A 21897-nucleotide genomic window follows, 5' to 3' on the forward strand; every position below is an offset into this window, starting at 1 on the left:
ACTATATCAAAATTTGGATTTAGATTTATTGGCCAATATATTAGTTATTGGCTTTCAAATATAAAGAATTATCGGCAAAGACTATAGAATAACACAAGACATGTCACTCGTATTGTTTTGAATGGGAGAAAGTGTAACGCACAATATGGCGGAATAAGTCCCGCCTTCTAAATAAGAACCAATCGCCGTCTGGTAACGTCATCGCGTCACTTCAGCGGCCATTAGAATCACCGGTTTCTATAGAAACAGTCAGACGCACACCTCCGAAGAGACACGCATTTAGGTCTGCGCATGCGCATTAGCTTGATCCAGCCTGAAAAATAGTTTTTTTTTGTCGTGATTCGAGCGTTTAGAAACTAAATTTATGAGCCGGTTGTTGTTAGATTTCATTGATTTCAAATATGAAATTTAATCGTAAGGTTGGTGAACAGTTTTGGAGAATTTGATGTTTCCCCATTCAAAGAGATTGCATGATGCCCAGGATGCCCGAGAGGCGTTTCAAAGATGGCCGCCAATTGAAATGACTTGTCTTAAAGGTGATAGAGAGGATTTTTTCGTCGACTGAGAATCCAAAGACTGTTACTGAGTTTTTGAAAGGAACGCCTCCATTTCAAAGGAACTCCTCCCAAAACTCGTGCACGAGTATTGGAACACGAGTGTTTGCCACCGGCATTCGCTGTGTCGTGTTAGTGGATTCATTATGTTGGACTCACCGCAGGTAACTCATAATCTGCAGTTGTTTCTCCTTCTCCTGACAAAAACATTGAATGCGGCGCCTGTAGAGTGTGGAAAGTTACTGGAGCGCGCAGCCGCGCTCGTCTCTCACAAGGAACGTCACGGCAGTGATTGACAAGCTGATGTTTTTAAGGCCCTACCTCGTGCACAGATGATGTATATTAATATTATTACTTTCAGTGCACCTAATAAATAGTCTTTTATCAGTTAGTAAAGACAGTTTCAAGTAATATTGCAAAAATGTATAAAACAAAACATCCTCTTTAGCACCTTTTAAAGGGACTTGTCTTAAAGGGATCGGTTATCGTATCATCCAAAATGTTCATATTGCTGCATCCCTACACTGTAATATAACAATATAATATGTAATGATAAAGTTTACAGTGGTTACATGGATTAATAAAAAACATTAAAAAAAATATCTTTAAATTAAATAATATGATATCGGCCATCAGCCATCCTGCTCTCTGATATTGGCATCGGCCATCAAAAAAATCAATATTGGTTGACCACTAAAATGATAGCTTTTGAATCTTGTGTTGTTATCCACTAAGAATTGTCTTCTCTTCTGTCGTCTTAATTCTCAATCACATTTGCATACATTCAAATCTCATAATGATAGATTATTTTTTTTTTACATTTGACATCAGTGACATTGACGTGTCTTGTTTGGGTATGCAAACACATAGGCCTAATATTTGAGAGCTATGATGGAGGTGAAGATGTTTAGTGAGTAATAGTTAGGGATGTGTAATATTAGAAATTAGAATTTTTTTTTTTTTTAAATGAGATATGTTTTTGTTTTCTGTGAGTCGATAATGTCAGCTTGCACATCATTACCACTACTATTATGATATTATTCTAGATGATGCATATCTCACACCTTTAATAACATTACAGTTTTGGCCTGTTTCTCTCATATAATGCCAAACAGACATCAGTAACATCTCTTTTTCTGAGGATAGAAAAAAAAAGGTTTGGAGCAATATCTAAGTGAGAAATTAATGAAAGACTTTTAATATTTTTCGTGAACTATCCCTTTAAAGTGTGATAGTCAATTTAGAATGTGATTGGCCTTGGATCTTGTGTACACATGCCAGAACGGTAAGATTATTGATAAACTTCAATGGAATAAAACTGGTTCTTGCTGTAAGCAGTGGCATCCAAGTGATTTCTCTCATTCAGGTAAAAACAAGTCTTGGCTCATTCGCAAGGAACCTTATCCCAAAGATGGCAGCGCATGTAGGGAAATAGTTACTTTCCGGACCTTTGATTGAAACTCGGCCAAGTGTTTTTTTTTTTTCTGTTTCAGATGGGTTGCCCTCAGATAAAGAGAGAGCAGTGCTGTCTTCACATAGCAGTAACCTCATGCCATTATGGAGCGAGAATGAATTGTATAAGTGGCATAAATGTGATAAATTGTGTTGTGTGTTGCAGTTGCTGGGAGCTGCATTCCTGGGTATTGGACTTTGGGCCTGGGCAGAAAAGGCAAGTTGGAAACACAAATACAGATTACCACAAAGATTGGTGACATGCCTCAAATTCCTAATATCCATGTGGTTGCCAGAGCAACATAATCATAGACATAAACAGAAGACAAACCACACTTTAAAAGTACAAACTACCTACAGATACCCTGTTGTCTCATTCGGCAACAGAATTAATGTTTAACATCTCTTTCTGTTGGACTTCATGTTTTATTTTATGAAATGTAAAGTAGGGCTGCACGATATATCGCATGAGATTGTCACGCGCATTTCGTCAGTAAAGCCGGTTCCCTGATTACCGCTAAATCGCCATCACCTGCTTTCAAATGGAGCGCCATTTAATACACAGAGCCGTAGATCACTGAAAAGCCACGCAATATCGCGTTCATTATCGAAGGCGATTCATCTGCGATATGAACGCGATATTGCGTGGCTTTTCAGTGATCTACGGCTCTGTCTATTAAATGCCGCAACATTTGAAAGCAGGTGATGGCGATTTAGCGGTAATCAGGGAACCGGCTTTACTGACGAAATGCGCGTGACAATCTCATGCGATATATCGTGCAGCCCTAATGTAAAGATTTCTGTGAATCCCCCATGTTGGTTTTTCTTCTTTTTGATGTCTGAAGCCTTTATTAACCATGACATTTGAGAGCATTTGGGTGGCATCTTTTATTTATTTCCAAGGCAGTTTAATGTCTTTGTTATATTTTTGTTGCAGGCCTTAAACCGTGCTGCATAGCTTAATATGGCTTTGTATTTATTGTGACTATTCTCTCTCTGATTTGTCGTCCCGCTCTGAAAAGGTCACCCTCGCTGTTATGTATTCATGCATGAAAGGTGAATGTAATTTCTTCACACTAATTTGAGGCGACTAAATGAATCTAGAAGTCAATTGGCTGATTAATAACCTGGAAATTGCTCCATTTCGGTCGTTGATTGTTCTGCTAAAAGACACGTGTAGGCCATATGGCATCGTATTAATGTCCGCCAATTAAGAAACATCTTGGTAACACCGTGTAAATAATTAATAAAGCATTCATTTTTAATTCGCTAAATGTTAATTACAGAAATAAAGCATTAAGAATTGGGCTGAGGGTGTTGAATTTGATTGGTGGAAATTCTGTTATTTTAAGTGTTCAAGCGAATTTCAGAGCTGCCTTTTTTCCGCCATCGTGACAAACCAGGCGAGAACACACAAAAAAGGAACCTTGTATATATTCACTGTCAGCATGGTCAAAAACCTGCTGTTGGTTCTGGGATTGAACTGAGATTCCACCCTGATGTGGAAATCCAAACGTGGAAGGCATGAATCATCAAGGAGAGTTGCGGTGGCCTAGCAGGTGGTGGAGGATTTTAAGGTCAGGATGTGAACTTGTAACAACTCCGTCTGATGTGTCTGGCCCACAGGGAGTGCTGTCAAACATTTCCTCCATCACAGATCTGGGCGGCTTCGACCCTGTTTGGCTGTTCATCGTAGTAGGAGGGGTGATGTTCATCCTCGGATTTGCCGGATGCATCGGTGCGCTCCGGGAAAACACGTTTCTACTCAAATTTGTGAGTTCCACCCTTTTATCCGGCCTACGAGCCCTGCCTTCCATTTTTCTGCAACCTGTTTCCCCTCTGATTTCAAGGTTTATTTGTTTCCAGATATGGACGTTAAATGAAATGAATTGGCCATAACACAAGAATACACCCAGAAGTAATTGAAATGCCTCCTGGAGGAAAATGATAATTTTATTTGAAAAAAAAAAAAAAAATCACTGAAAAGGATTTAGTGAGATTTTTAGGATGATGAAGTTCTGACTCCACTATCTGTGCGTTTTCTCTTCTAGTTTTCAGTGTTTTTGGGCCTCATCTTTTTCCTGGAGCTCACAGCTGGCATTTTAGCCTTCGTGTTTAAAGACTGGATCAAAGACCAGCTGAACTTCTTCATCAACAACAATGTTAAAGCATATCGGGATGACATTGACCTCCAAAACCTCATTGACTTTGCTCAAGAATATGTGAGTCAGCACTTCTCTTCCCCTCTCATTTTCTGCTGCGCTGTGTATATATTTTGAATGAGAAAGATATGTAAGTTTGCACTTGAAAATTTGAGACACCCGCTGAGTCATCTTGCTTTCTTTATATGAAGAGTTTAACTGTAAGTTACAGCTGTGTGATGATTATGGTTATGTCATGTATCACATCAGTGGTCGTGTTGTGGTGCTCATGGACCGAATGACTGGAACCTGAACATCTATTTCAACTGTACCGACTTTAACCCCAGCCGGGAAAGGTGTGGTGTTCCCTTCTCCTGTTGCGTCAAAGACCCTGCTGTGAGTGCCAGAAATGATTTCATCTGTTTACCACTTGCTCTTCCCTGCTTCTCTTTCAGCAAATTAACTGTGTTATCACAATCTTAAACACGTTTTCTTCTGTACTGCACGCTTAACATCTTAACGTGTTCATATACAGAACTCATTCTGAGATTAGTATGATATGCTGGTCTGTTTTATTGGGATAACAGAATGTAGCTAAGGGATGGAGTTTTACTAGGTTTTTTTTTTCTTTCATTAACATTCTTTCGTTAACCTTGGTTAATACATTAGCCTAACTAACATTAACAATTAGCAATACATTTGTTACAGTATTTATTCATCTTTGTCAATGTTAGTTCATAAAAATAGATGTTCATTGTTAGTTTGTTCATTAACTTATATTAACATTAACATATTAACTTTTTAAAGTATGTGTTAAAATTAACATTAATGTGTGTGTGTGTATATATATATATATATATATATATATATATATATATATATATATATATATATATATATATATATATATATATATATATATATATATATATATATATATATATACATACACACACACACACACACACACACACACACACACACACACACACACACACACACACACACACACATATGTATACATACACTACCGTTCGGAAGTTTGGGATCGGTAAGATTTTTAATGTTTTTAAAATGTCTCTTATGCTCACCAAGGCTGCATTTATTTAATTAAAAATACAGTAAAAACAGTAGTTTTGTGAAATATTATTACAATTTAAAATAAAAAATATTTTAAAATGTCATTTATTCTTGTGTTGACAAAACAATTTTCAGCATCATTACTCCAGTCTTGAGTGTCACATGATCCTTCAGAAATCATTCTAATATGCTGATTTAATGATTTGAATAGTTCTGTTCCATTTAATTCAGTTTTTTTCCAAAACATTTTTTTTTCTATCCAAAGTACTACGTTCAATCCTCATAATATTATCCTCATAATCGCATTTTGTTGTATTTTTAAACATTATATTCTGTCCATAATGTTATATTCCATTGGTTCTCAAACCTGTCCTGTTCTGGTGTCTCTCTATATCCAAAGAGCTTAGAACCCAAGAGGCGACACTTTGATATTTTTTGAATAAGAGCCACTAGATGGCGCTCCAGTAGCGCGGCCGCCATTTTGGGCTGAAAATACTAACTGGACCATAGAATCCTTCACATCTTACGCACCCAAAATCTGCGAATTTCACTGCCAAATCAGAAGCGCAATAGAACAATTTTTTAAATTAAGTCACCAGTAAATTTTATGGCTCCTACAGTAAATGTTGTATTGTCTTGTATATGTTTTATTTTACCAGTTGTGGAATCCAACCATTCATCCACCTGAGATAACGTAGTTAGCCTTCTTTATTGGGTATTTCCATTTTATGCAACTTTACACATTTATTAATAATAAATTAATAATTAATAAATTTAAGATCATCATGTTTGCAGCGAACAATATACTTCAGACCTAGTGGAGTAATAGTAATAATATTATCTAGGTCTGAATTGAAATATACATATATTGTATGTTTTAATGGATCACGCTACAAACATAATGATCTTATAATACATGATGCATTGCTGTGTCCGTTATCGCATAATTCCCACTTTTGGACACTTTTACTTTAACGGACATTAGACAACACTGCAAAATCAAGCTGTTATATTCATTTATTTATTGTCCAACATTCCCAATTTTTCTGATGCATGTCCTTAATTTAATTTCATATGCTGGTAATAAGAAAGAATTTCAAAGAATTTTAACCCAAACTGACTGGGTTTCTAGAGAGCAAAGTTTTTGTGAAAAAAGTGGAAGACTTAAACACAAAGTGTGTAAAATAAACTGTTAAAAGGATTTGGTGATCACTTGTGATATAGTATTTTATTCTGTGTTGTCATCATTCAGGTTGGATTTCAGCTTTAATGTACGTTTTGTTTTAACAAAGCAGCTGATATTGCCATAGAAACTAGTGGACAGCCGACTCGCTTTCACCACAAAATGGTGGAAACGCAGGGCTGCTGCTGGGCGCTGGTGTTGCAGTGGAGCGTTCTATTGAGTGTTGCTTCTTGTTAATGTATATTCTTTGCTATATCTGACACACCCATTTCAGTTCTTGCAGTCTCTAGTAAAGAGCTCATGAGTTGAATCAGGTGTGATAGATGAGGGAAACAAAATGTGCAGGGCTGGTGGTTTGAGAACCACTGTTCTATTCTATTTTTAAAGTTCTGTTTTATTCTAAAAATGTTGTTCTGTCCTGAAGATTCTATTTTCTGTCCTATTCTATTGAAATATTCTCTTATACAAACATTATATTCTGTTAAGTGTGAAAGAATATATTTTTCCCATCCTAATTCAATCCTATCCAATCTTTTCATGTTATCATAAACATTACATTTTATCTGTATTCTGTACTTCAGATTGTGTTTTATTCTCTTGTGAATTCTTTGCGATTCTATGAAAATGTTTTGAAATAAAATGAGCATGTTTTCTTGGTCTTTCTCCAGGAGGATGTCCTGAATACACAGTGTGGCTATGATGTGCGGCTTCAAGGGGTGAGTGTGTTATTACTAGTTTGAAATGTTACAATTGTGCACATCCATAATATATCCTTGGTAACACTTTACAATAAGATTTGATTTGTGAACATTAGTTAACTACAGTAGTTAACATGAACTAACAATAAATAATATATCTACGGCATTTATTCATTTTGATGTTAATTTCAACATTTAATAATACATTTTTATATTAAAAATTGTATTTGTCAACATTAGTAAATTCAAGATTTTTAAATGTTGTAAAAAATATGTTAGTTAATGTGGTAACACTTTACAAATGGGTCTCATTTGTTAACATTAGCAGTGCTTGAAATGGGCCGGAACTGAGCATCAGGAGTACTGGCACTTTTATTTTCCACTTCAAGCACTGAACATTAGTTAATGTATTAACTGACATGAACTAACAATGAGCAATACATTTCTTATGGTATTTATTCATCTTTGTTAATGTTAGTTAAAAATACTGTCGTTCATTGTTCGTTAGTTCACAGTGCATTAACTAATGTTAACAAATACAACTTTTGATTTTAATAATGTATTAGTAAATGTTAAAGTTAACATTAACTAGATTAAGAAGTATTGTTCCAGAATAGAAGTATTGTTCATTCTTAATTCAAATAACTGAAGTAGTTAAAGGTGCCCTAGAATTAAATATTGAATTTACCTTGGCTTAGTTGAATAATGAGTTCAGTACATGGAAAATACACACACTGAGTTTCAAACTCCATTGTTTCCTCCTCCTTATATAAATCTCATTTGTTTAAAAGACCTCCGAAGAACAGGCGAATCTCAACATAACACCGACTGTTACGTAACAGTCGGGGTGTACGCCCCCAATATTTGCATATGCCAGCCCATGTTCAAGCCATTAGACAAGGGCAGCCAGTATTAACGTCTGGATGTGCACAGCTGAATCATCAGACTAGGTAAGCAAGCAAGGACAACAGCGAAAAATGGCAGATGGAGCGATAATAACTGACATGATCCATGATATCATGATTATTTTTAGTGATATTTGTAAATTGTCTTTCTAAATGTTTCATTAGCATGTTGCTAATGTACTGTTAAATGTGGTTAAAGTTACCATCGTTTCTTACTGTATTCACAGAGACAAGACTGTCGTTATTTTCATTTTTAAACACTTGCAGTCTGTATAATTCATAAACACAACTTCATTCTTTATAAATCTCTCCAACAGTGTAGCATTAGCCATTAGCCACAGAGCATATAGCCTCAAACTCATTCAGAATCAAATGTAAACATCCAAATAAACACTGTACTTACGCGATTAGACATGCTGCATGGCGAACACTTTGTAAAGATCCATTTTGAGGGTTATATTAGCTGTGTGAACTGTGTTTATGCTGTTCAAGGCAAGCGCGAGCTCCGGGGGCGTGGGAGCATGAGAATTAAAGGGGCCGCAACCTATATATCGGTGCATAGTTAATGATGCCCCAAAATAGGCAGTTAAAAAAATGAATAAAAAAAATAATCTATGGGGTATTTTGAGCTGAAACTTCAGACATATTCAGGAGACACGTTAGATTTTTTATATTACATCTTGTAAAAAAAAAACGTTCGATGGCACCTTTTAAAGGATTAGTTCAATTCAGAATTAAAATTTCCTGATAATGTCATCCAAGATGTTTGTCTGTCTTTCTTCAGTCGAAAAGATATTAAGGTTTTTGAGGAAAACATTCCAGGATTTTTCTCCATATAGTGGACTTCAATGGGGTTCAACAGGTTGAAGGTTTCAATGCAGCTTCAAAGGGCTCTACACGATCCCAGACGAGGAATAAGGGTCTTATAAGGGTCATTTTCTAAAAAAAATTAATAAATAAAATGTATATACTTTATCCACAAATGCTCATCTTGCACCAGCTCTGCGATGTGCCACGAATTGCGTAATCATGTTGGAAAGGTCACGTGTGACGTAGGCGGAAGTACCGCTGTCTCCATCTCATTTTCTCCTCCAACTTCAAAATCGTCCGACATCATTGTGTTTACCTTTTTTTGTAAAGGCCATTTGACTTGGTCTTTGCACATTCGCTTTGTAGACACCGGACCGTCACTTCCGTCTAAGTAACGCATGGTGCATCACAGAGCAGTGCAAGATGAGCATTTGTGGTTAAAAATATGTACTTTTTTTTTTTTTTTTTTTTTTTGGAAAATGACCGACCATTTCACTAGATGATAAGACCCTTATTCCTCATCTGGGATCGTGTAGAGCCCTTTGAAGCTGCACTGAAACTGTAATTTGGACCTTCAACCTGTTGAACCCTGTTGAAGTCCACTATATGGAGAATAATCCTGGAATGTTTTCCTCAAAAACCTTAATTTCTTTTCGAATGAAGAATGAAAGACAAAAACATCTTGGATGACATGCGGGTGAGTAAATTATCAAGAAATTTTAATTCTGAAGTGAACTAATCCTTTAATGTTAAAAAATGAGACCCTTTATTGTAAAGTGTTACCATATTCTTAATGATGAAAAAACATTATGTAATGTAGTGTATAAATCGTGTAGTGTCAGACCACCCTCTGAAAAGAGCACTGAAGGGTTAAGTGCATGAGAGATTCTGAGAGCATTTGAGTTCCTCTTGTTCTCCCTAATAACAGTTTAAGCCTTTAAAAGTGATAATTAGCTTCTAGTTTTAGCCACGGGAAATTGTGGAGCTCTGTAATTGGGAAGTCAGCGGCTTATGCCAGCCTGGGTGGAGTGACACTGCACCCACGGTTCACCACCGTTTCTCGTCTCCATGGATACTCTTTTTTTTTTTTTTTTTTTTTTTTTTTTTTTTCTCCCACAATCCACCTTTTAATAGGTTTTATTTGATTTTATAATGACCTGTAAGTATTGGAAAGACATAAACCGATGTCTGCTCAAAGAATCATACTTTTAAATATTCTTTGTTCAACTCCTGGAGGAAGGCCTTGAAAAGAAAAAGAAAAAGAGAAGAAGTTTACAAAAATCTTCAAGCAGTTAACTGTCATACAGTCATTTTCCTCTCCTTTCATTGGCTTTCTCTGAATCCTGCCGACTTCCTACTGGTTTGGTGTTACGTTTCTAAAGTCTTTTGTGTCTTCTTCCCTGGGGGGACAAAAGATTCTATGGAGAACGTGTTTGTATGGTTCACAAAAGCTGGATTGTGTGGCTTTCTCTTTCTTCACCTTCAAATGTCACTGACGGCCCCAAATTACACCTTTTCATCTCCTTTCCTTCCCAGAATCTGACAGACAGTAGTTAAGACATTCCTGTATGTCAGTGTAATACAAACTGGATCTTCCCTGTGTCAGGTTATATGTGGTGAGGTGTGTGACATTTTCTCTACCAAGCGTGGGAGTGAGTTCCTCCAGTTTTCCAGAGAGGATATTTGTTCTCAAATAGATTAATGCGCAGGTTCGCCCAGGTGAAGGCCTGGTTGTTTATCCTGGACTTGTATAAAGATTAAAGGTTAACTCGGAGGAGTGAACACCAATATGACACACAGTGGACTTAAATGAAGATTTAGTTATTTATATAGATCTGACATTTTCCATTAAGTGATGTGATGTTTTGAATAATATTTTTAATAGGAGTTGGATCAGCAGAAGTATATTTACACCAAGGGCTGCGTGGGGCAGTTTGAAAAGTGGCTACAGGACAATCTGATCATTGTTGCTGGGATTTTTGTGGGGATTGCATTATTACAGGTAAGGACAATGAGAATGGAAATGCTTCAAAGCATGCAAATATCCTTTAAAGATGTAGTAATAACTGAACAGATTTGCTTGAATGAGGCCTGAGTGGTAAAATGGTCACACAAGAATGAATATCATGCTGCCACCTTCTGGTTAAACCTTAAAATACAGTTTTAAATCTAGTTCCAACATTAATGGATTGCAGAGTGAATCTTAAAATGTTTGGGTCATATTTCACCCCAAAATTATAAAGAAAAAAAATATATATATTTTTGCATTGTGGTATTTTCAGATACTACAATGTACACTACAGTTTAAAAGTTTGGGGTTGGTTAGATTTTTTTTTTTTTTTATGTTTTTGAAATAAGTTTCTTCTGCTCACCAAGGCTACATTTATTTGATCAAAAATACAGTAAAAACAATGATATTGTGAAATGTTATTACAATTTAAAATAGCTGTTTTCTATGTGAATAATTTATTCATATGATGCAAAGCTGAATTTTCAGCATCATTACTCCAGACTTCAGTGTCACGAGATCCTTCAGAAATCATTCTAATATGCTGGTTTGCTGAACAGAAGAAACATTTCTTATTATTGTCAATGTTGAAAACAGTTGTGCTGCTTCATATATTTGTGGAAACCATGATACATTTTTGCAGGATGTTTTGATGAATAGAAAGTCCAAAAGAACAGCATTTATTTGAAATAGAAATAACATTATAAATGCCTTTAATTGTCAGTTTTGATCAATTTTTATGTGTGCTTGATAATGAATAGAAGTATGAATTTATTTAAAGAAATATTACTGACCCCAAATGGTTTAGTGTATACTTAAAAATGTACAATAAAAAATAAAATATTATGTTATTATTTCATAAAGTGAAGGATATTGCATAGGCTTGTATTTAAAGTTGTTAATTTACTCAGCCTCAGGCCTTTCCAGATGTAGGTGACATGTTTTAGAAGATTTTTAGCTGAATCTGTGGTCCTCGATGATTCATATAATGCAAGTCAATGGCTACCGCCACTGTGAGAGTCAGAAAAACAAAAATAAAATTAATACCCGTGGCTCCTGGTGATACATTGAGGCCTTATGAAGTGAAACGATCGATCTGCATGCATCAATATGTGACAGGAAGCTTGCCCTCCAGACTGCCGTGAATGCGCTCAGGACCGTTTGCCAAGACTGTGGATTACAGATAATAATCTTGTAAAAAATGTTCAGTTTCTTGCACAGACTGATCATTTTGCTTTATAAGAACTCATGTATTGTCAGTAGCCATGGGTAATAATTTTGTTTTGCCTATATATGTTGTTTTTTTGGGGGGAGTTTTTTTACTCTCAAAGTGACAGTAGCCATTGACTTGCATTATATAAATCATCGAGGACCACAGTTTCAGCTAAAAATCTTCTAGATAAAAAGTCACCTACATCTTGAAAGGCCTGAGGCTGAGTAAATTAACATTTTAAATTTTCATTTTGGGGTGAACTATCCTTTAAGGATGGGCGTGAAAAAAATATGCTTAAAGGATTAGTCCACTTTCAAATAAAATTTTCCTGATAATTTACTCACCCCCATGTCATCCAAGATGTCCATGTCCTTCTTTCTTCAGTCAAAAAGAAATTAAAGGTCCCGTTTTTCGTGGTTTTTTGAAGCTTTGATTGTGTTTATAGTGTGCAATATAACATGTGTTCATGTTTCGCGTGTAAAAAAACATAAAAATGGGCTGATGACTTCCTTGTTCTATGAAGTCCCTCCTTCAGAAATACGTAACGAGTTCTGATTGTGCCAGCGGTTCCTGTGTTGTGATTCGACAGCAGCTTAGCGAACCTTGCCCGGAAAGGTCACGCCTCTTAGCATAACGTGGAGATGCACTCGCTCAGTGTTATTGTAAACATGTCTTTAATTTTACCCTATCAATTTGAGCCGGAATCAGACCCGGTGATTGGACTGCGGGATGAAAATAACAGCGTTTCGACGACATGGCGACAAACACACTCTACAAACGCAACTCTTGTGTATTCCTGTGGGCGGAGGTTAGTCAAAAAACTGTTTTAGTGACGTCATTAAAGAAGGAAGTAGAGGGATGTAGTCCAAACTGGCCGTTCGATGTAGGCAACTTCTGTTAAATAAAATATCTCGCTTGGCATTGAACTTTGAGCTTTAAAATTTTACAGATTTTATTTATACTCTAACAACAACATTACACACTAACTAAAGTTTGAAACATGGGATCACGAAGAACAGGACCTTTAAGGTTTTTGATGAAAACATTCCAGGATTATTCTCCTTATAGTGGACTTCAATCGGTCAAAATTACAGTTTCAGTGCAGCTTCAAAGGGCTTTAAACGATACCAGCCGAGGAATAAGGGTCTTATCTAGCGAAACGATTGTTTTCTAAAAAAAAATTTAAATAAAATAAGTTATATAAGTTTTAGCCATAAATTCTCATCTTGAACTAGCTCTCTTCTTCTTCTCTATTAGAATTCCAGCAGTGTAGACACTGCTAAGTGTATCACTGCCCTCCACAGGTCGAAATTTGAACTAAATTGTCATATACAATATGCTAGTGCAAGTATATAACAATTAGTTCAAACTTTGATCTTTGACCCTTATTCCTCATCTGGTATCGTTTAAAGCCCTTTGAAGCTGCACTGAAACTGTAATTTTGACCTTCAACCATTTGGGGCCGATTGAAGTCCATTATAAGGAGAATAATCCTGGAATGTTTTCATCAAAAACCTTCATTTATTTTTGACTGAAGAAAGAAGGACATGGACATAGTCTCTTTGAAAAATAGTCTCAATATGACTTCCCCTGGTTAAATAAAGGAATAATAATAATAATCTTGGATGACATGGGGGTGAGTAAATTATCAGGAAATTTGGATTAAAGTGGATTAATCCTTTTAATTGTCATGAAAAAATCCTAAATAGTCCTAAAAAAAACCCTAATTATACTAAAATCAGGCTATATTGCCCTTATGCAAAATAGGTTTTATTTTAAATTTAAATATGATCCCAATATTTCTTGACTGTTTCTGTGTCTGTGTAGTTAAAAGTGAAAATGAGAGCACTTTGAATAGTGTACAGTAATTTTTCTTAAGCTGTTATTTCCTTTTCTCCTCTGTGATGTCTACTTTTTAAATACGTTTCAGATTTTTGGGATATGTCTGGCTCAGAACCTGGTGAGTGACATCAGAGCGGTCAAAGCCAACTGGTGACCCTTTGCAGAGGTCGACAGCTGACAGTGACCTTCATGGCAGAGAGCTAATTACAAATCAGCACTGTTTACACACCATTGAGCTGGGAAACTCTGCCCTTTTAACCTTATGGACATTGTATGTTGGCTGACTTTCCATCTATGTATTTTTTTTTCTTTCTTTTTTTGTGAATCCTTATTTGAAAACAAGCTCTTATGGAGGCTATCCAGATGGAGCTTAATGTGAGATGTCACACCGAGATCAAGCTATCTGCGATCTCCCAGCCGTCTCTTGATCGAACACTATTTTCGTTTGCCCTTATTAAAATGATAACCAGACTCTCCTTCGCATTGGTGAATAATGTCAAGCAGAGGGTGTTTTCATTAACCTGTGGATGACTTGCTTTGGAGAAACACAAAAATCAACCACTGAGACTTTAAACAGAGGAGCCATGAACTAAAAAAAGCCTTACAGCAGTACATTTCTCTATACACTTGCGTGGATTCAGCTTTTTACACAACATTCTGTCAGTCATTCGAGCCGGTGGACAGTTGGACACTTACCTCTTATTGGCTCTCTGTTGCACAGAGTAGCCAATCAGAACAATGTACTTGATAACTACACGTATGCATTTATTTTTGTGAGTTCTACCACTACTGTTGGGGAGGCCTGTTATTTGTCTATATTTTATTTTCATTTTCTCTTGGCTGTCTCTGTGGCAAAAGAGTATGAATTGACTTTCCCAGACTAGCTTATGAATCTTTTTGTTTTTGCTTCTCTGCTAGATAGTGATATGCTATAGTGACACTAATAATGTATTATTATAAATATGCTGCTGCTTTAACTCATAAAAGATATACATCGCTATACTAACCAACTGAACTTTTTATAGAAATCATGAGGTATACATTCCCTCTGGGAAACTTCAGATCACGCAGAGTGCTTTGAGAAACAAGTCGGACGTGAGTGCACATGAAGTGGACAGATTGAATTAGCCGTGCGTATGATCACATGCCTTATTGAGCCCTATAGAGATGGTAGCAGAAGCCTCCGGCAGTTGCGCAGCACATGGACCTTTAGAATGGCTTTATTTACTATTCAGTCTCCATTGCTTTGACCTGCACGACACATTTAATCATCTATAAAAAAATGCATGGCAATGCAGACCTCTTTAAACACATGCACACATTTAATGTGTGTCCACCCCATGATGACTACCATACCAGTGCGTTTTCACCTAGCTGTGTTCAGAAGGTGTCTGCATTGACTCATGACCTTAAAGCTAATAATGTGCAAAGTAAGATAAATGATGTACTGCGTATGTAGAACGTGCTCGGATGGTTTTAGCAATGTTGGCAGACTGAACTAAATCATCTGTTTGAAGGGTCTATATAACCTGTGTTGTCAGAGCGAATAGTAAAATGTGAGATTTCTCTTCTGTGGTCTTTTTGGGAGATTCGGGAGGGGGTTGCTGACTCCTGCTTGTGTATATTAGAGGCACTTTTTATGCAGATACAAAACAGATTATATGCTAAATGATGTTTAGTCCCCTTTTTGAGGACCCAAATGGATGACTCCCATATAAACCTATTAAAAACATGTCTAGGTTGCATTTCTGTGTCCTACATAAAGGAAAAAGTGGAGTTTACTAAAGAAAATGAGGCACATTTACCTCCACCCACACACACACACAAAGTTTTCATAACCATGATGACAAAAAAATCACTATATATAAAAAGGTAAATTATTTAAATATATAATGATCATTTTTGTTGTACTGCCTTTGGTGATTTTAATTTAAAAAATAATTGTATTTATGTAATACAGAAAAATGACAAGAAGCTAATGTAATCTAATTAAATTAAAATAATCTCAAAAATAAAACTCCAGAGGCTATATGGTAATGAGAATCTAAGAGGAAATGAAAACAAAAAGCTAAGCAACACTTTTTTAAATATATATATTCTAGGGCGAAATGCAACATGGACATGTATTTTGATAGAAACAAATAAAGCGTTTATTATCGCTCTCCCTCTCATTTTCGTCATCATGCAATGGGCTTTTTTTTTCTTTTGATATTTGACTTTTTTTTTTTTTTTTTTTTTTTTTCGAAACAAAGAACTCTAACATTCCCTTTTGAGGGAGCCTCTTGCATATCATGAATGTAAAAATCATCTCTTACTAATGTTATGTCATATATAACTTACCCTTCAAAGTGCAATGCACAAACATATATGTGAATAATCTTTACAAAATAAATTAATGTTTGTCTGACTGTAGGCACACAACTGAAAAACATTGCAAATCTGTGTTCGTGTAGTGAATTAGACATTCCTTGTGCATGCATTGGCTTAATTTTTTTATGAAGTGCATTATGCATTTCTGCAGTTTTTGTGTGCTGGTTCATCAGAAACAGTTTTTGATGATTGGTATTTAAACCATTGAGCCTTTTTGCTGGCTTTTCTCTGTACCAGCTGTGGTAGTTTGTACATTACAGTCATTGGAAATGAAGCACAGTTTTATCAGAGCAGCTGAAGTTTCTAGAACAGTTGTACAGAACAGTTCTGCGTGGATTGTGAATGCATATCAATATAGTTTTTGAACGATTTAAAGATGTCTTGATCTTTTCCCGACTTAATGCTTGACATCACACTTGTCACTTTTAATGCGCTTTGAGGTATCAATTGCGAAAGCCTTTAATTTTTATTTTATTTGTTTTGTTTACATTCCCATACACATCTTCACAGAAATGTTTGGACTCTACCTCATCATGGAGAAATGACTTCAATCGTAGTTACTTAGGGAGTCGTAACTCTAATGCAGCCGTCGTGAACATTTTTAGAAGAGTTGCAAAAAACCCAGCTTTAAGTATCTTCAACACCAATAAGGGTTGCAGGTTGTCCTTCACAGTCTCAGCTTTTATTTAGATGCTTTTAGGCAAACTTTTCTTGACATACTAATGTTGATTTCATATTTGAATGGGTTGTTGTTGTTTAAACTTACCCAGAGCCATTATGAGCAGCACTATTTCAGTACTCTGGTTCATGCAAACAATTGGTTCTCAGCTGTAATCGGATCAAATTGAAGACTAGTTTATTGACTTAGTGTTCATTATCTGATAATATCATATTAGAATAACTCAAAACACCATCTTAAACTGGATAATGAATATTGCACTTGCAGACCTAAGGCATTTCCTATGCTCTCCATTATGAGTCGATGATTATACAACCTAAAATAACACTCATACTTAATGTGGATTTCATTCTCTGTTAAAGAAGAAAATTATAGAAAATTATGATCGTATTTGGAATCATCCACTGTGTTGCGGTAGTTTTGTTTTATTTGATGTTTTTTGTAATTCTTGTCCAAAGGTCCATGTATTGGGGGCATCCAAAAATGGACTTTTCTTGTGGGAGATGGTCTGTTACACTGTATACTATGATACAAGATATGCTTTTTCTTTTTCATAATAAAATGGATTTATGACATTCTGAACTCAGTTTCTTTCATTTGCAAGTTCTGTCAAACATTTGACTGAAAATAGGTGTTCAGTGGTACTTCACATCATTTACATTGCACTTCTTTTATTGCCAAAATGAATCTCATCAGTCATGTGTTATTATTTCATATCTTTTTACCAATTTACCATTGGCATACGTGTTCATTTTACAGTGATGTTACACCTAATTAAAGTTAGAACCACTGTCAAATATTTAAAGTATTTAATACATTTTGATAAATGACAAATTTATATGTGTTTACCGTGAAAGTGATTAATAGTGTTTATTTTAGGGTTGTTTGTTTGGTAGGTTTTGTTGTTTTCTTTCTTTTTTCTTTTTCTTTTTTTAATTATTTTTATACCATATTCTACTTTTTCTAAACTGGTCGAATCGATCGTTTCAGGTCTTTTGTATGTTTTATTGATTCATTCAAATAAGCTACAAAAGATTAGCATTAGGCTACCATTGTCCATCGCTCATGCAGATTGATATCTATTTTTTTTCCTTTTTTCAGTAACATTCGGATACTAAAATAGCCAGCAACAAAAAATAACGAACTAGGTTAGCTTGTTACCTAGTTAAAATATGATAAATAACAGTTTGAAATATCGTGCAGCATAACGGACGGAACTGGAAATTAACTGTAAGACCGGAAGCCTCGACACGATCAACTTACAACGGCCGTGCCCGCTCTTATGTTAAAAAATAAGGTAAATATGAATTGTGGACATTGATTGCACATTGACTTCTGGCCACTTAAAAATTAGTGACAGAAAGCAACAGCTGAAGGAAGATACACTGATGTCATTTTCACTTAGACCACTAGGTGGTGACAAACCTTTACAGTTCGTAACAGCAGCAAGCCCTGTAAGTTTACATAAAATCATCTTTTCTTGATTATCTAATCTTTTTTTCTTTTTTTTTTTCTTCGACAGTGTGTCATGCTGACACAAGTGAACCAGAAACACTGCTCGAGTGCCATTTAACTCATGCTTTAATGTGTTTTATGTGCTCTTTGACATGGTCTCTCTGCACATGCAGCATTAAATACGGTCTCCTCCATCTGCTGGTGTTCATTAAGCATATTTGTGTGTGCTTTGTTTGTTTATTTGGTAATCCTTCTCAGTGGTTTTCTGTACAGAATGATTTAGTTGAGAAGCCTTCAGTAAGTGCTTGCTTACCCTCTTTTGAAGTGTTTTGAAGGTGCCGCCATGCTGTGCATGTCAATAAGCGGTACAGTGACATTATCAAGACCACCTTCTTAAAATGACGCCCCCCGCAGATAAACGGCCACAATTAGATTCAATATTCTCTAGCATGTTCCACCGTATTGAAGTCAAATCAAATAATGATGAAATATTGAGTGTAAATGACTGGAGGGGATTATTTTTTGTCGATGTGTATCTGGCCCTGCATTTGATATTTTCCAGAGATTATGTTTCTGAAAGGATCAGATTGGAAGTGCATCACAGCATTGCCTGGAGGCAAGGAAACTCCTTATAAGTTTTTTCTCTTAGGGGGAAAACAGATCAGAAGTTTTCTATGTGCCCTGTGCCCTTTCAACATATGGCTGATCCTTGACTGGATTACTCAAAGTCTCAAAGCAGGAATGTGACATTTCGATAGGACTTTATGATGTCTCTGGCTCAATCTATTGCTGTGGTCTAACCTTAAAGAAATATTAGTTTGATGATAGATTACCTTCTGAAAAAGACCCAGTACCTCAGTTTCAGCATGCTGCACATTTTGACAGTGACTCGTTCTCAGTCTACTTCTGAAAGATGAACAATATTATCGATTGCTAGTTTCATTTAAAGCTTTCCTAGAAGCATGATTTTTATCAACAATGGCATCTCTATTGGATAAAATTGGTGCAAGATGCTTTTATTTGTTCTGTATCATCAAAACAGGCTTTAACTCTTATGATGTGACTTGTAACAGTGAGCTATTGTTAGGCAACATGGACTTTCAACACTGTAAACCCTAACAGGTTGAATTTACTCAAAGTCCTTGAGCAAACTCGTTACCTCAAATAAAAAAATGGTGCTTCTCAAAACCCATATCATTAATGTTTAGGCTACCCAATGTGGTAATCTCAAAGAGAGAACTTAACCATGTAAGTCAACTAGTAGCAAGTATACTCACATTTATCATAAAAAAATTGCTTTTTATATTTACTAAATTCAAGGGGAAGGATTTTTTGATATTGCCCACAAAACCCAGTTTTGTGACACAACTTGATATTATTAAATTATTAACATAATATTTGTTTGATTTTATTTTACAAATAAGTAATGCACTGCAGATATAGGAGTCAAAACTTGACATTTCAAGCAATTTTTAATTAGAATTAGAGAATTAGAATTTCACAGTGTGCATAAAAATGGTCTTGGCATTGGGACCTTTTTGTCTGTTTATATAAATATCATAAAAACAAGATGACTTACTGGAGAAGCAACTTTGCAGGTTATATGAATACTTGTTTTCAGAAGACTTGACAAATTGCTTTTCCTGTTTTAATCATCCTAGATTTAGTAGTGCGTTAAAAAGACAAGTAATAAGATAAGATATATTCTCTAAAAATAAGTCTTATTTTTAATTTAATCATATTTTCTGTGTGTGTGTATATATACAGTGCCCTCCACAATTATTGGCACCTTTAGTAATTATGAGCAAAAGCAGCTGTGAAAATAAATCTGCATTGTTTATCCTTTTGATCTTTCATTCAAAAAATTCACGAAATTACCTTTGTATTAAAAACGTTTTGCAGCCTCCTTTTGCCAAGATAACAGCTCTGAGTCTTCACCTATAATGCCTGATGAGTTTGGAGAACACCTGACAAGAGATCAGAGGCCATTCCTCCATACAGAATCTCTCCAGATCCTTCAGATTCCAGCTCCATGCTGGTGCTTCTTCTCTTCAGTTCACTCCACTCATTTTCTTTAGGGTTCAGGTCAGGGGACTGGGATGGCCGTGGCAGAAGCTTCATTTTGTGCTCAGTGACACATTTTTGTGTTGGTTTTGATGTTTGTTTTGGATCATTGTCCTGATGGAAGATCCATTATTAACCCATTATTGGATTTCTAGCAGAAGCGGTCAGGTTTTGATTTTAATCTGTTGGTATTTGATAGAATCCATGATACCATGAATCTGAACAAGATGTCCAGGACCTCCAGCAGAAAAATAGGCCCACAACATTAAAGATCCAGCAGTATATTTAACCGTGGACATGGGGTACTTTTTATCCATGTGTGCACCAAACCCATCTGGTGGGTTTGCTGCCAAAAAAGCTCTTTTTTTAGTTTCATCTGACCATAGAAGCCGGTCCCGTTTGAAGTTCCAGTCGTGTCTGACAACTGAATATACTGGAGATTGTTTCTGGATGAGAGCAGAGGATTTTTCTTGAAACCCTCCCGAACATCTTGTGGGGATGTAGGTGTTGTTTGATCATTTTTTTAGGCTTTCTGAGACTCAAGACTCAACTAATCTCTGCAATTCTCCAGCTGTGATCCTAGGAGAGTCTTTGTCCACTCAAACTTTCCTCCTCACTTCACATTAGGGCGATTTAGACAAACGTCCTCTTCCAGGCAGATTTGTAACATCTTTGGTTAATTGGAACTTCTTACTTATTGCCCTGATAGTGGAAATGGGGATTTTCAATGTTTTTTAGGTATTTTCTTACAGCTACTTTCTATATTGTGAAGCCCAACAATCTTTTGCTGCACATCAGAACTATATTCTTTGGTTTTTCTCATTGTGATGAATTATTACGGGAATTTGGCATTTGTGTTTCCTCATGTTTATATTCCTGTGGAACAGGAAGTCATGGCTGGACAATTTCATGCTCCTAGTCACCCTGGTGTGCTAAAAAAAAAAATGGGAATATGAATGGGAATATACTTCAGAGATATTTTACTCATAAGAATTTCTAGGGGTGCCAATAATTGTGGCCAACATGTATTGGAGAAAAACATTTATTTCATAATGTGAGTTTCCCCCCACTTTCAACTGTTTTCCTTCAATGAAAGGCTAGAATTTTGTGAATTTTTTGAATGAAAGATCAAAAGGATAAACAATGCAGATTTATTTTCACATCCACCTTTGCTCATATTTACTAAGGGTGCCAATAATTGTGGAGGGCACTGTACACACACACACACACACACACACACATATATATATATATATATATATATATATATATATATATATATATATATATATATATATATACATACAGTACTGTGCAAAAGTCTCAGGCCACCACCAGCCTTTTATTTTTTATTTTTTGGCAGTGTTTTAATGAGAATCCATATTTATTTTTCAGTCTCTTTATTAAAGCTGTAACTTTTTTTTGGTCAAAAATTATCCAAAA

At 35.7% G+C, this 21897-nt stretch overlaps 1 protein-coding gene across 1 annotated transcript in view; it reads left to right on the plus strand.

The window, feature by feature from the left end:
- The window catches only part of tspan17 (tetraspanin 17), a 32149-nt gene extending 14639 nt beyond the window's left edge, over positions 1-17510 (plus strand). Inside the window, exons 2-8 of the mRNA XM_048176083.1 lie at positions 2173-2223; positions 3633-3779; positions 4058-4228; positions 4418-4543; positions 7079-7126; positions 10709-10825; positions 13975-17510. Coding sequence (XP_048032040.1) covers positions 2173-2223; positions 3633-3779; positions 4058-4228; positions 4418-4543; positions 7079-7126; positions 10709-10825; positions 13975-14040 — 726 coding nt within the window. The 3' untranslated portion in view covers positions 14041-17510. The remainder of the gene's footprint in view (positions 1-2172; positions 2224-3632; positions 3780-4057; positions 4229-4417; positions 4544-7078; positions 7127-10708; positions 10826-13974) is intronic.
- Positions 17511-21897: the final 4387 nt, after the last annotated feature.

The sequence above is a fragment of the Megalobrama amblycephala genome, linkage group LG23, assembly GCF_018812025.1.
Source record: "Megalobrama amblycephala isolate DHTTF-2021 linkage group LG23, ASM1881202v1, whole genome shotgun sequence".
NCBI classification, from domain to species: Eukaryota; Metazoa; Chordata; class Actinopteri; order Cypriniformes; family Xenocyprididae; genus Megalobrama; species Megalobrama amblycephala.